This window comes from Oncorhynchus gorbuscha, linkage group LG24, assembly GCF_021184085.1.
Source record: "Oncorhynchus gorbuscha isolate QuinsamMale2020 ecotype Even-year linkage group LG24, OgorEven_v1.0, whole genome shotgun sequence".
Taxonomy (NCBI): Eukaryota; Metazoa; Chordata; class Actinopteri; order Salmoniformes; family Salmonidae; genus Oncorhynchus; species Oncorhynchus gorbuscha.
Window position 1 is genome coordinate 33,786,042 of NC_060196.1, and position 13,793 is coordinate 33,799,834.

Consider the following 13,793-nt stretch of genomic DNA (forward strand, 5'->3'; position numbering starts at 1 on the left):
TGTTGTAGGTGCTGCAGTTGTCATAGTAGCTGCAGTTGTCATAGGAACTGCAGAAGTAGTTGTTGTGGGAGCTACAGTTGTCGTAGTAGGCGCTGCAGTGGTCGTAGTAGGTGCTGCAGTTGTCGTAGTAGGTGCTCCAGTTGTCGCAGAAGCTGCAGTTGTCGTTGTAGTGGTCGTAGGAGCTTCAGTTGTAGCTGTCGTAGTAGGTGTGGTTGTTGTCGGCGCGTCAGTTGTAGCTGTAGTGGAAGGTGTGGTTGTTGTCGTAGCTTCAGTTGTAGTAGTTGCTGCAGTTGTAGCTGTTTTAGGAGCTACAGTTGTCGTACTAGGCGCTGCAGTGGTCGTAGTAGGTGTTGCAGTTGTTGTAGTAGGTGCTCCAGTTGTCGTAGGTGCTGCAGTTGTCGTAGTAGGTGCTCCAGTTGTCGTAGGTGCTGCAGTTGTCGTAGTAGCTGTAGTTGTCGTGGGAACTGCAGAAGTAGTTGTTGTGGGAGCTACAGTTGTCGTAGTAGGCGCTGCAGTGGTCGTAGTTGGTGCTGCAGTTGTCGTAGTAGGTGCTCCAGTTGTCGTAGGTGCTCCAGTTGTCGTAGGTGCTGCAGTTGTCGTAGTAGCTGCAGTTGTCGTAGGAACTGCAGAAGTAGTTGTTGTGGGAGCTACAGTTGTCGTAGTAGGCGCTGCAGTGGTCGTAGTAGGTGCTGCAGTTGTCGTAGTAGGTGCTCCAGTTGTCAGAAGCTTCAGTTGTCGTTGTAGTGGTCGTAGGAGCTTCAGTTGTAGCTGTCGTAGTAGGTGTGGTTGTTGTCTGCGCGTCAGTTGTAGCTGTAGTGGAAGATGTGGTTGTTGTCGTAGCTTCAGTTGTAGTAGTTGCTGCAGTTGTAGCTGTTTTAGGAGCTACAGTTGTCGTACTAGGCGCTGCAGTGGTCGTAGTAGGTGTTGCAGTTGTTGTAGTAGGTGCTCCAGTTGTCGTAGGTGCTGCAGTTGTCGTAGTAGGTGCTCCAGTTGTCGTAGGTGCTGCAGTTGTCGTAGTAGCTGCAGTTGTCGTAGGAACTGCAGAAGTAGTTGTTGTGGGAGCTACAGTTGTCGTAGTAGGCGCTGCAGTGGTCGTAGTTGGTGCTGCAGTTGTCGTAGTAGGTGCTCCAGTTGTCGTAGGTGCTGCAGTTGTCGTAGTAGCTGCAGTTGTCATAGGAACTGCAGAAGTAGTTGTTGTGGGAGCTACAGTTGTCGTAGTAGGCGCTGCAGTGGTCGTAGTAGGTGCTGCAGTTGTCGTAGTAGGTGCTCCAGTTGTCGCAGAAGCTGCAGTTGTCGTTGTAGTGGTCGTAGGAGCTTCAGTTGTAGCTGTCGTAGTAGGTGTGGTTGTTGTGCGGAGCGTCAGTTGTAGCTGTAGTGGAAGGTGTGGTTGTTGTCGTAGCTTCAGTTGTAGTAGTTGCTGCAGTTGTAGCTGTTTTAGGAGCTACAGTTGTCGTACTAGGCGCTGCAGTGGTCGTAGTAGGTGTTGCAGTTGTTGTAGTAGGTGCTCCAGTTGTCGTAGGTGCTGCAGTTGTCGTAGTAGGTGCTCCAGTTGTCGTAGGTGCTGCAGTTGTCGTAGTAGCTGCAGTTGTCGTGGGAACTGCAGAAGTAGTTGTTGTGGGAGCTACAGTTGTCGTAGTAGGCGCTGCAGTGGTCGTAGTTGGTGCTGCAGTTGTCGTAGTAGGTGCTCCAGTTGTCGTAGGTGCTCCAGTTGTCGTAGGTGCTGCAGTTGTCGTAGTAGCTGCAGTTGTCGTAGGAACTGCAGAAGTAGTTGTTGTGGGAGCTACAGTTGTCGTAGTAGGCGCTGCAGTGGTCGTAGTAGGTGCTGCAGTTGTCGTAGTAGGTGCTCCAGTTGTCGCAGAAGCTTCAGTTGTCGTTGTAGTGGTCGTAGGAGCTTCAGTTGTAGCTGTCGTAGTAGGTGTGGTTGTTGTCGGAGCGTCAGTTGTAGCTGTAGTGGAAGATGTGGTTGTTGTCGTAGCTTCAGTTGTAGTAGTTGCTGCAGTTGTAGCTGTTTTAGGAGCTACAGTTGTCGTACTAGGCGCGCTGCAGTGGTCGTAGTAGGTGTTGCAGTTGTTGTAGTAGGTGCTCCAGTTGTCGTAGGTGCTGCAGTTGTCGTAGTAGGTGCTCCAGTTGTCGTAGGTGCTGCAGTTGTCGTAGTAGCTGCAGTTGTCGTAGGAACTGCAGAAGTAGTTGTTGTGGGAGCTACAGTTGTCATAGTAGGCGCTGCAGTGGTCGTAGTTGGTGCTGTAGTTGTCGTAGTAGGTGCTCCAGTTGTCGTAGGTGCTGCAGTTGTCGTAGTAGCTGCAGTTGTCATAGGAACTGCAGAAGTAGTTGTTGTGGGAGCTACAGTTGTCGTAGTAGGCGCTGCAGTGGTCGTAGTAGGTGCTGCAGTTGTCGTAGTAGGTGCTCCAGTTGTCGCAGAAGCTGCAGTTGTCGTTGTAGTGGTCGTAGGAGCTTCAGTTGTAGCTGTCGTAGTAGGTGTGGTTGTTGTCGGAGCGTCAGTTGTAGCTGTAGTGGAAGGTGTGGTTGTTGTCGTAGCTTCAGGTGTAGTAGTTGCTGCAGTTGTAGCTGTTTTAGGAGCTACAGTTGTCGTACTAGGCGCTGCAGTGGTCGTAGTAGGTGCTGCAGTTGTCGTAGTAGTTGCTCCAGTTGTCGTAGGTGCTGCAGTTGTCGTTGTAGGTGCTCCAGTTGTCGTAGGTGCTGCAGTTGTCGTAGTAGCTGCAGTTGTCGTAGGAACTGCAGAAGTAGTTGTTGTGGGAGCTACAGTTGTCATAGTAGGCGCTGCAGTGGTTGTAGTAGGTGCTCCAGTTGTCGTAGGTGCTGCAGTTATCGTAGTAGCTGCAGGAGTAGTTGTTGTGGGAGCTACAGTTGTCGTAGTAGGCGCTGCAGTGGTCGTAGTAGGTGCTGCAGTTGCCGTAGGTGCTGCAGTTGTCGTAGTAGCTGCAGTTGTCATAGGAACTGCAGAAGTAGTTGTTGTGGGAGCTACAGTTGTCGTAGTAGGCGCTGCAGTGGTCGTAGTAGGTGCTGCAGTTGTCGTAGTAGGTGCTCCAGTTGTCGCAGAAGCTGCAGTTGTCGTTGTAGTGGTCGTAGGAGCTTCAGTTGTAGCTGTCGTAGTAGGTGTGGTTGTTGTCGGAGCGTCAGTTGTAGCTGTAGTGGAAGGTGTGGTTGTTGTCGTAGCTTCAGTTGTAGTAGTTGCTGCAGTTGTAGCTGTTTTAGGAGCTACAGTTGTCGTACTAGGCGCTGCAGTGGTCGTAGTAGGTGTTGCAGTTGTTGTAGTAGGTGCTCCAGTTGTCGTAGGTGCTGCAGTTGTCGTAGTAGGTGCTCCAGTTGTCGTAGGTGCTGCAGTTGTCGTAGTAGCTGTAGTTGTCGTGGGAACTGCAGAAGTAGTTGTTGTGGGAGCTACAGTTGTCGTAGTAGGCGCTGCAGTGGTCGTAGTTGGTGCTGCAGTTGTCGTAGTAGGTGCTCCAGTTGTCGTAGGTGCTCCAGTTGTCGTAGGTGCTGCAGTTGTCGTAGTAGCTGCAGTTGTCGTAGGAACTGCAGAAGTAGTTGTTGTGGGAGCTACAGTTGTCGTAGTAGGCGCTGCAGTGGTCGTAGTAGGTGCTGCAGTTGTCGTAGTAGGTGCTCCAGTTGTCGCAGAAGCTTCAGTTGTCGTTGTAGTGGTCGTAGGAGCTTCAGTTGTAGCTGTCGTAGTAGGTGTGGTTGTTGTCTGCGCGTCAGTTGTAGCTGTAGTGGAAGATGTGGTTGTTGTCGTAGCTTCAGTTGTAGTAGTTGCTGCAGTTGTAGCTGTTTTAGGAGCTACAGTTGTCGTACTAGGCGCTGCAGTGGTCGTAGTAGGTGTTGCAGTTGTTGTAGTAGGTGCTCCAGTTGTCGTAGGTGCTGCAGTTGTCGTAGTAGGTGCTCCAGTTGTCGTAGGTGCTGCAGTTGTCGTAGTAGCTGCAGTTGTCGTAGGAACTGCAGAAGTAGTTGTTGTGGGAGCTACAGTTGTCGTAGTAGGCGCTGCAGTGGTCGTAGTTGGTGCTGCAGTTGTCGTAGTAGGTGCTGCAGTTGTCGTAGTAGGTGCTCCAGTTGTCGTAGGTGCTGCAGTTGTCGTAGTAGGTGCTCCAGTTGTCGTAGGTGCTGCAGTTGTCGTAGTAGCTACAGTTGTCGTAGTAGGAACTGCAGAAGTAGTTGTTGTGGGAGCTACAGTTGTCGTAGTAGGCGCTGCAGTGGTCGTAGTTGGTGCTGCAGTTGTCGTAGTAGGTGCTCCAGTTGTCGTAGGTGCTCCAGTTGTCGTAGGTGCTGCAGTTGTCGTAGTAGCTGCAGTTGTCGTAGGAACTGCAGGAGTAGTTGTTGTGGGAGCTACAGTTGTCGTAGTAGGCGCTGCAGTGGTCGTAGTAGGTGCTGCAGTTGTCGTAGTAGGTGCTCCAGTTGTCGCAGAAGCTGCCGTTGTCGTTGTAGTGGTCGTAGGAGCTTCAGTTGTAGCTGTCGTAGTAGGTGTGGTTGTTGTCGGAGCGTCAGTTGTAGCTGTAGTGGAAGGTGTGGTTGTTGTCGTAGCTTCAGGTGTAGTAGTTGCTGCAGTTGTAGCTGTTTTAGGAGCTACAGTTGTCGTACTAGGCGCTGCAGTGGTCGTAGTAGGTGCTGCAGTTGTCGTAGTAGTTGCTCCAGTTGTCGTAGGTGCTGCAGTTGTAGGTGCTCCAGTTGTCGTAGGTGCTGCAGTTGTCGTAGTAGCTGCAGTTGTCGTAGGAACTGCAGAAGTAGTTGTTGTGGGAGCTACAGTTGTCATAGTAGGCGCTGCAGTGGTTGTAGTAGGTGCTCCAGTTGTCGTAGGTGCTGCAGTTATCGTAGTAGCTGCAGGAGTAGTTGTTGTGGGAGCTACAGTTGTCGTAGTAGGCGCTGCAGTGGTCGTAGTAGGTGCTGCAGTTGCCGTAGGTGCTGCAGTTGTCGTAGTAGCTGCAGTTGTCATAGGAACTGCAGAAGTAGTTGTTGTGGGAGCTACAGTTGTCGTAGTAGGCGCTGCAGTGGTCGTAGTAGGTGCTGCAGTTGTCGTAGTAGGTGCTCCAGTTGTCGCAGAAGCTGCAGTTGTCGTTGTAGTGGTCGTAGGAGCTTCAGTTGTAGCTGTCGTAGTAGGTGTGGTTGTTGTCGGAGCGTCAGTTGTAGCTGTAGTGGAAGGTGTGGTTGTTGTCGTAGCTTCAGTTGTAGTAGTTGCTGCAGTTGTAGCTGTTTTAGGAGCTACAGTTGTCGTACTAGGCGCTGCAGTGGTCGTAGTAGGTGCTGCAGTTGTCGTAGGTGCTGCAGTTGTCGTAGTAGCTGCAGTTGTCGTAGGAACTGCAGAAGTAGTTGTTGTGGGAGCTACAGTTGTCGTAGTAGGCGCTGCAGTGGTCGTAGTAGGTGCTGCAGTTGTCGTAGTAGGTGCTCCAGTTGTCGCAGAAGCTGCAGATGTCGTTGTAGTGGTCGTAGGAGCTTCAGTTGTAGCTGTCGTAGTAGGTGTGGTTGTTGTCGGCGCGTCAGTTGTAGCTGTAGTGGAAGGTGTGGTTGTTGTCGTAGCTTCAGTTGTAGTAGTTGCTGCAGTTGTAGCTGTTTTAGGAGCTACAGTTGTCGTACTAGGCGCTGCAGTGGTCGTAGTAGGTGTTGCAGTTGTTGTAGTAGGTGCTCCAGTTGTCGTAGGTGCTGCAGTTGTCGTAGTAGGTGCTCCAGTTGTCATAGGTGCTGCAGTTGTCGTAGTAGCTGCAGTTGTCGTAGGAACTGCAGAAGTAGTTGTTGTGGGAGCTACAGTTGTCATAGTAGGCGCTGTAGCCGGTGCTGCAGTTGTCGTAGTAGGTGCTCCAGTTGTCGTAGGTGCTGCAGTTGTCGTAGTAGCTGCAGTTGTCGTAGGAACTGCAGAAGTAGTTGTTGTGGGAGCTACAGTTGTCGTAGTAGGCGCTGCAGTGGTTGTAGTAGGTGCTGCAGTTGTCGTAGTAGGTGCTCCAGTTGTCGCAGAAGCTGCAGTTGTCGTTGTAGTGGTCGTAGGAGCTTCAGTTGTAGCTGTCGTAGTAGGCGTGGTTGTTGTCGGAGCGTCAGTTGTAGCTGTAGTGGAAGGTGTGGTTGTTGTCGTAGCTTCAGTTGTAGTAGTTGCTGCAGTTGTAGCTGTTTTAGGAGCTACAGTTGTCGTACTAGGCGCTGCAGTGGTCGTAGTAGGTGTTGCAGTTGTCGTAGTAGGTGCTGCAGTTGTCGTAGTAGGTGCTGCAGTTGTCGTAGTAGCTGCAGTTGTCGAAGGAACTGCAGGAGTAGTTGTTGTGGGAGCTACAGTTGTCGTAGTAGGTGCTGCAGTGGTCGTAGTAGGTGCTGCAGTTGTCGTAGTAGGTGCTCCAGTTGTCGTAGGTGCTGCAGTTGTCGTAGTAGCTGCAGTTGTCGTAGGAACTGCAGAAGTAGTTGTTGTGGGAGCTACAGTTGCCGTAGTAGGGCTGCTGCAGTGTGCTGCAGTTGTAGTAGGTGCTGCAGTTGTCGTAGTAGGTGCTGCAGTTGCAGTAGTAGCTGCAGTTGTCGTAGGAACTGCAGGAGTAGTTGTTGTGGGAGCTACAGTTGTCGTAGTAGGCGCTGCAGTGGTCGTTGTAGGTGCTGCAGTTGTCGTAGGTGCTGCAGTTGTCGTAGTAGTTGCAGTTGTCATAGGAACTGCAGGAGTAGTTGTTGTGGGAGCTACAGCTGTCGTAGTAGGCGCTGCAGTGGTCGTTGTAGGTGCTGCAGTTGTCGTAGGTGCTGCAGTTGTCGTAGTAGCTGCAGTTGTCATAGGAACTGCAGAAGTAGTTGTTGTGGGAGCTACAGTTGTCATAGTAGGCGCTGCAGTGGTCGTAGTAGGTGCTGCAGTTGTCGTAGTAGTTGCTCCAGTTGTCGTAGGTGCTGAAGTTGTCGTTGTAGGTGCTCCAGTTGTCGTAGGTGCTGCAGTTGTCGTAGTAGCTGCAGTTGTCGTAGGAACTGCAGAAGTAGTTGTTGTGGGAGCTACAGTTGTCGTAGTAGGCGCTGCAGTGGTCGTAGTAGGTGCAACAGTTGTCGTAGGTGCTGCAGTTGTCGTAGTAGCTGCAGTTGTCGTAAGAACTGCAGGAGTAGTTGTTGTGGGAGCTACAGTTGTCGTAGTAGTCGCTGCAGTGGTCGTTGTAGGTGCTGCAGTTGTCGTAGGTGCTGCAGTTGTCGTAGTAGCTGCAGTTGTCGTAGGAACTGCAGGAGTAGTTGTTGTGGGAGCTACAGTTGTCGTAGTAGGTGCTGCAGTGGTCGTTGTAGGTGCTGCAGTTGTCGTAGGTGCTGCAGTTGTCAGTAGCTAGTTGCTCCAATTGTCAGATGTCGTAGTAGGTGCTGCAGGTGCTGCAGTTGTCGTTGTAGGTGCTCCAGTTGTCGTAGGTGCTGCAGTTGTCGTAGTAGCTGCAGTTGTCGCTAGGAACTGCAGAAGTAGTTGTTGTGGGAGCTACAGTTGTCGTAGTAGGCGCTGCAGTGGTCGTAGTAGGTGCTCCAGTTGTCGTAGGTGCTGCAGTTGTCGCAGAAGCTGCAGTTGTCGTTGTAGTGCTAGGAGCTTCAGTTGTAGCTGTCGTAGTAGGTGTGATTGTTGTCGTGCGTCAGTTGTAGCTGTAGTGGAAGTTGTCGTAGCTTCAGTTGAGTAGTTGCTGCAGTTGTAGTTGTTTTAGGAGCTACAGTTGTCGTAGTAGGCACTGCAGTGGTCGTAGTAGGTGCTGCAGTTGTCGTAGTAGGTGCTCCAGTTGTCGTAGGTGCTGCAGTTGTCGTAGTAGCTGCAGTTGTCGTAGGAACTGCAGAAGTAGTTGTTGTGGGAGCTACAGATGTCGTAGTAGGAGCTGCAGTGGTCGTAGTAGGTGCTGCAGTTGTCGTAGTAGGTGCTCCAGTTGTCGTAGTAGCTGCAGGTGTCGTAGGATCTGCAGAAGTAGTTGTTGTGGGAGCTACAGATGTCGTAGTAGGCGCTGCAGTGGTCGTAGTAGGTGCTGCAGTTGTCGTATTAGCTGCAGTTGTCGAAGGAACTGCAGGAGTAGTTGTTGTGGGAGCTACAGATGTCGTAGTAGGCGCTGCAGTGGTCGTAGTAGGTGCTGCAGTTGTCGTAGTAGGTGCTCCAGTTGTCGTAGTAGCTGCAGTTGTCGTAGTAGGTGCTGCAGTTGTCATAGTAGGTGCTCCAGTTGTAGGTGCTGCAGTTTTTGTGGTAGCTGCAGTTGTCGTAGGAACTGCAGAAGTAGTTGTTGTGGGAGCTACAGTTGCCGTAGTAGGCGCTGCAGTGGTCGTAGTAGGTGCTGCAGTTGTCGTAGTAGGTGCTGCAGTTGTCGTAGTAGCTGCAGTTGTCGTAGGAACTGCAGAAGTAGTTGTTGTGGGAGCTACAGTTGCCGTAGTAGGCGCTGCAGTGGTCGTAGTAGGTGCTGCAGTTGTCGTAGTAGGTGCTCCAGTTGTCGCAGAAGCTGCAGTTGTCGTTGTAGTGGTCGTAGGAGCTTCAGTTGTAGCTGTCGTAGTAGGTGTGGTTGTTGTCGGAGCGTCAGTTGTAGCTATAGTGGAAGGTGTGGTTGTTGTCGTAGCTTCAATTGTAGTAGTTGCTGCAGTTGTAGCTGTTTTAGGAGCTACAGTTGTCGTACTAGGCACTGCAGTGGTCGTAGTAGGTGCTGCAGTTGTCGTAGTAGGTGCTCCAGTTGTCGTAGGTGCTGCAGTTGTCGTAGTAGCTGCAGTTGTCGTAGGAACTGCAGAAGTAGTTGTTGTGGGAGCTACAGATGTCGTAGTAGGCGCTGCAGTGGTCGTAGTAGGTGCTGCAGTTGTCGTAGTAGGTGCTCCAGTTGTCGTAGTAGCTGCAGTTGTCGTAGGAACTGCAGAAGTAGTTGTTGTGGGAGCTACAGATGTCGTAGTAGGCGCTGCAGTGGTCGTAGTAGGTGCTGCAGTTGTCGTAGTAGGTGCTCCAGTTGTCGTAGTAGCTGCAGGAGTAGATGTTGTGGGAGTTACAGTTGTCGTAGTAGGCGCTGCAGTGGTCGTAGTAGGTGCTGCAGTTGTCGTAGTAGCTGCAGTTGTCGAAGGAACTGCAGGAGTAGTTGTTGTGGGAGATACAGATGTCGTAGTAGGCGCTGCAGTGGTCGTAGTAGGTGCTGCAGTTGTCGTAGTTGGTGCTCCAGTTGTCGTAGTAGCTGCAGTTGTCGTAGTAGGTGCTGCAGTTGTCATAGTAGGTGCTCCAGTTGTCGTAGGTGCTGCAGTTTTCGTAGTAGCTGCAGTTGTCGTAGGAACTGCAGAAGTAGTTGTTGTGGGAGCTACAGATGTCGTAGTAGGCGCTGCAGTGGTCGTAGTAGGTTCTGCAGTTGTCGTAGTAGGTGCTCCAGTTGTCGTAGTAGCTGCAGTTGTCGTAGGAACTGCAGGAGTAGATGTTGAGGGAGCTACAGTTGTCGTAGTAGGCGCTGCAGTGGTCGTAGTAGGTGCTGCAGTTGTCGTAGTAGGTGCTCCAGTTGTCGTAGGTGCTGCAGTTGTCGTAGTAGCTGCAGTTGTCGTAGGAACTGCAGAAGTAGTTGTTGTGGGAGCTACAGTTGCCGTAGTAGGCGCTGCAGTGGTCGTAGTAGGTGCTGCAGTTGTCGTAGTAGGTGCTGCAGTTGTCGTAGTAGGTGCTGCAGTTGTCGTAGTAGCTGCAGTTGTCGTAGGAACTGCAGAAGTCGTAGGAACTGCAGAAGTAGTTGTTGTGGGAGCTACAGTTGCCGTAGTAGGCGCTGCAGTGGTCGTAGTAGGTGCTGCAGTTGTCGTAGTAGCTGCAGTTGTTGAAGGAACTGCAGGTGTAGTTGTTGTGGGAGCTACAGTTATCGTAGTAGGTGCTGCAGTGGTCGTAGTAGGTGCTCCAGTTGTCGTAGGTGCTGCAGTTGTCGTAGTAGCTGCAGTTGTCGTAGGAACTGCAGAAGTAGTTGTTGTGGGAGCTACAGTTGTCGTAGTAGGCGCTGCAGTGGTCGTAGTAGGTGCTGCAGTTGTCGTAGTAGCTGCAGTTGACGTTGTAGTGGTTGTAGGAGCTTCAGTTGTAGCTGTCGTAGTAGGTGTGGTTGTTGTCGGAGCGTCAGTTGTAGCTGTAGTGGAAGGTGTGGTTGTTGTCGGAGCTTCAGTTGTAGTGGTTGCTGCAGTTGTAGCTGTTTTAGGAGCTACAGTTGTCGTACTAGGCGCTGCAGTGGTCGTAGTAGGTGCTGCAGTTGTCGTAGTAGGTGCTCCAGTTGTCGTAGGTGCTGCAGTTGTCATAGTAGCTGCAGTTGTCGTAGGAACTGCAGAAGTAGTTGTTGTGGGAGCTACAGATGTCGTAGTAGGCGCTGCAGTGGTCGTAGTAGATGCTGCAGTTGTCGTAGTAGGTGCTCCAGTTGTCGTAGTAGCTGCAGTTGTCGTAGGAACTGCAGAAGTAGTTGTTGTGGGAGCTACAGATGTCGTAGTAGGCGCTGCAGTGGTCGTAGTAGGTGCTGCAGTTGTCGTAGTAGCTGCAGTTGTCGAAGGAACTGCAGGAGTAGTTGTTGTGGGAGCTACAGTTGTCGTAGTAGGCGCTGCAGTGGTCGTAGTAGGTGCTGCAGTTGTCGTAGTAGGTGCTCCAGTTGTCGTAGTAGCTGCAGTTGTCGTAGTAGGTGCTGCAGTTGTCGTAGTAGGTGCTCCAGTTGTCGTAGGTGCTGCAGTTGTCGTAGTAGCTGCAGTTGTCGTAGGAACTGCAGGAGTAGTTGTTGTGGGAGCTACAGTTGTCGTAGTAGGCGCTGCAGTGGTTGTAGTAGGTGCTGCAGTTGTCGTAGTAGGTGCTCCAGTTGTCGTAGGTGCTGCAGTTGTCGTAGTAGCTGCAGTTGTCAAAGGAACTGCAGGAGTAGTTGTTGTGGGAGCTACAGATGTCGTAGTAGGCGCTGCAGTGGTCGTAGTAGGTGCTGCAGTTGTCGTAGTAGGTGCTCCAGTTGTCGTAGTAGCTGCAGTTGTCGTAGTAGGTGCTGCAGTTGTAGTAGGTGCTCCAGTTGTCGTAGGTGCTGCAGTTGTCGTAGTAGCTGCAGTTGTCGTAGGAACTGCAGGAGTAGTTGTTGTGGGAGCTACAGTTGTCGTAGTAGGCGCTGCAGTGGTTTTAGTAGGTGCTGCAGTTGTCGTAGTAGGTGCTCCAGTTGTCGTAGGTGCTGCAGTTGTCGTAGGTGCTGCAGTTGTCGTAGTAGCTGCAGTTGTCATAGGAACTGCAGAAGTAGTTGTTGTGGGAGCTACAGATGTCGTAGTAGGCGCTGCAGTGGTCGTAGTAGGTGCTGCAGTTGTCGTAGTAGGTGCTCCAGTTGTCGTAGAAGCTGCAGTTGTCGTAGTAGGTGCTGCAGTTGTCGTAGTAGGTGCTCCAGTTGTCGTAGGTGCTGCAGTTGTCGTAGTAGCTGCAGTTGTCGTAGGAACTGCAGGAGTAGTTGTTGTGGGAGCTACAGTTGTCGTAGTAGGCGCTGCAGTGGTTTTAGTAGGTGCTGCAGTTGTCGTAGTAGGTGCTCCAGTTGTCGTAGGTGCTGCAGTTGTCGTAGGTGCTGCAGTTGTCGTAGTAGCTGCAGTTGTCATAGGAACTGCAGAAGTAGTTGTTGTGGGAGCTACAGATGTCGTAGTAGGCGCTGCAGTGGTCGTAGTAGAAGCTGCAGTTGTCGTAGTAGGTGCTCCCATTGTCGTAGTAGCTGCAGTTGTCGTAGGAACTGCAGGAGTAGATGTTGTGGGAGCTACAGTTGTCGTAGTAGGCGCTGCAGTGGTCGTAGTAGGTGCTGCAGTTGTCGTAGTAGCTGCAGTTGTCGAAGGAACTGCAGGAGTAGTTGTTGTGGGAGCTACAGATGTCGTAGTAGGCGCTGCAGTGGTCGTAGTAGATGCTGCAGTTGTCGTAGTAGGTGCTCCAGTTGTCGTAGTAGCTGCAGTTGTCGTAGGAACTGCAGGAGTAGTTGTTGTGGGAGCTACAGATGTCGTAGTAGGCGCTGCAGTGGTCGTAGTAGGTGCTGCAGTTGTCGTAGTAGGTGCTCCAGTTGTCGTAGTAGCTGCAGTTGTCGTAGTAGGTGCTGCAGTTGTCGTAGTAGGTGCTCCAGTTGTCGTAGGTGCTGCAGTTGTCATAGTAGCTGCAGTTGTCGAAGGAACTGCAGGAGTAGTTGTTGTGGGAGCTACAGATGTCGTAGTAGGCGCTGCAGTGGTCGTAGTAGGTGCTGCAGTTGTCGTAGTAGGTGCTCCAGTTGTCGTAGTAGCTGCAGTTGTCGTAGTAGGTGCTGCAGTTGTCGTAGTAGGTGCTCCAGTTGTCGTAGGTGCTGCAGTTGTCGTAGTAGCTGCAGTTGTCGTAGGAACTGCAGGAGTAGTTGTTGTGGGAGCTACAGTTGTCGTAGTAGGCGCTGCAGTGGTTGTAGTAGGTGCTGCAGTTGTCGTAGTAGGTGCTCCAGTTGTCGTAGGTGCTGCAGTTGTCGTAGGTGCTGCAGTTGTTGTAGTAGCTGCAGTTGTCATAGGAACTGCAGAAGTAGTTGTTGTGGGAGCTACAGATGTCGTAGTAGGCGCTGCAGTGGTCGTAGTAGGTGCTGCAGTTGTCGTAGTAGGTGCTCCAGTTGTCGTAGTAGCTGCAGTTGTCGTAGGAACTGCAGAAGTAGTTGTTGTGGGAGCTACAGATGTCGTAGTAGGCGCTGCAGTGGTCGTAGTAGAAGCTGCAGTTGTCGTAGTAGGTGCTCCAGTTGTCGTAGTAGCTGCAGTTGTCGTAGGAACTGCAGGAGTAGATGTTGTGGGAGCTACAGTTGTCGTAGTAGGCGCTGCAGTGGTCGTAGTAGGTGCTGCAGTTGTCGTAGTAGCTGCAGTTGTCGAAGGAACTGCAGGAGTAGTTGTTGTGGGAGCTACAGATGTCGTAGTAGGCGCTGCAGTGGTCGTAGTAGGTGCTGCAGTTGTCGTAGTAGGTGCTCCAGTTGTCGAGTAGCTGCAGTTGTCGTAGTAGCTGCAGTTGTCCTAGTAGGTGCTCCAGTTGTCGTAGGTGCTGCAGTTGTCGTAGTAGCTGCAGTTGTCGTAGGAACTGCAGGAGTAGTTGTTGTGGGAGCTACAGTTGTCGTAGTAGGCGCTGCAGTGGTCGTAGTAGGTGCTGCAGTTGTCGTAGTAGGTGCTCCAGTTGTCGTAGGTGCTGCAGTTGTCGTAGTAGCTGCAGTTGTCGTAAGAACTGCAGAAGTAGTTGTTGTGGGAGCTACAGTTGTCGAAGTAGGCGCTGCAGTAGTCGTAGTAGGTGCTGCAGTTGTCGTAGTAGGTGCTCCAGTTGTCGTAGTAGCTGCAGTTGTCGTAGGAACTGAAGAAGTAGTTGTTGTGGGAGCTACAGTTGTCGTAGTAGGCGCTGCAGTGGTCGTAGTAGGTGCTGCAGTTGTCGTAGTAGGTGCTCCAGTTGTCGTAGTAGCTGAAGTTGTCGTAGTAGGTGCTGCAGTTGTCGTAGTAGGTGCTCCAGTTGTCGTAGTAGCTGCAGGAGTAGATGTTGTGGGAGTTACAGTTGTCGTAGTAGGCGCTGCAGTGGTCGTAGTAGGTGCTGCAGTTGTCGTAGTAGCTGCAGTTGTCGAAGGAACTGCAGGAGTAGTTGTTGTGGGAGATACAGATGTCGTAGTAGGCGCTGCAGTGGTCGTAGTAGGTGCTGCAGTTGTCGTAGTTGGTGCTCCAGTTGTCGTAGTAGCTGCAGTTGTCGTAGTAGGTGCTGCAGTTGTCATAGTAGGTGCTCCAGTTGTCGTAGGTGCTGCAGTTTTCGTAGTAGCTGCAGTTGTCGTAGGAACTGCAGAAGTAGTTGTTGTGGGAGCTACAGATGTCGTAGTAGGCGCTGCAGTGGTCGTAGTAGGTTCTGCAGTTGTCGTAGTAGGTGCTCCAGTTGTCGTAGTAGCTGCGTGGGTGCT

The 13,793-nt window shown here is 51.6% G+C and overlaps 2 protein-coding genes across 2 annotated transcripts; both read right to left on the reverse strand.

Annotated features, from left to right (window-relative positions):
• Positions 1 to 2,167: 2,167 nt before the first annotated feature.
• On the reverse strand, positions 2,168 to 6,913 carry LOC124012224 (mucin-5AC-like; the record flags this gene model as incomplete). Its single annotated transcript, XM_046325700.1, has 4 exons — positions 2,168 to 2,845; positions 3,029 to 3,703; positions 3,950 to 4,522; positions 6,116 to 6,913. Coding segments are annotated over 4 exons (2,724 nt in total), but the record flags the coding sequence as incomplete, so codon positions are not given.
• A 3,470-nt stretch (positions 6,914 to 10,383) lies between these two features.
• On the reverse strand, positions 10,384 to 13,547 carry LOC124011957 (integumentary mucin C.1-like; the record flags this gene model as incomplete). Its single annotated transcript, XM_046325243.1, has 2 exons — positions 10,384 to 10,574; positions 13,115 to 13,547. Coding segments are annotated over 2 exons (624 nt in total), but the record flags the coding sequence as incomplete, so codon positions are not given.
• Between the last annotated feature and the right edge of the window lie 246 nt (positions 13,548 to 13,793).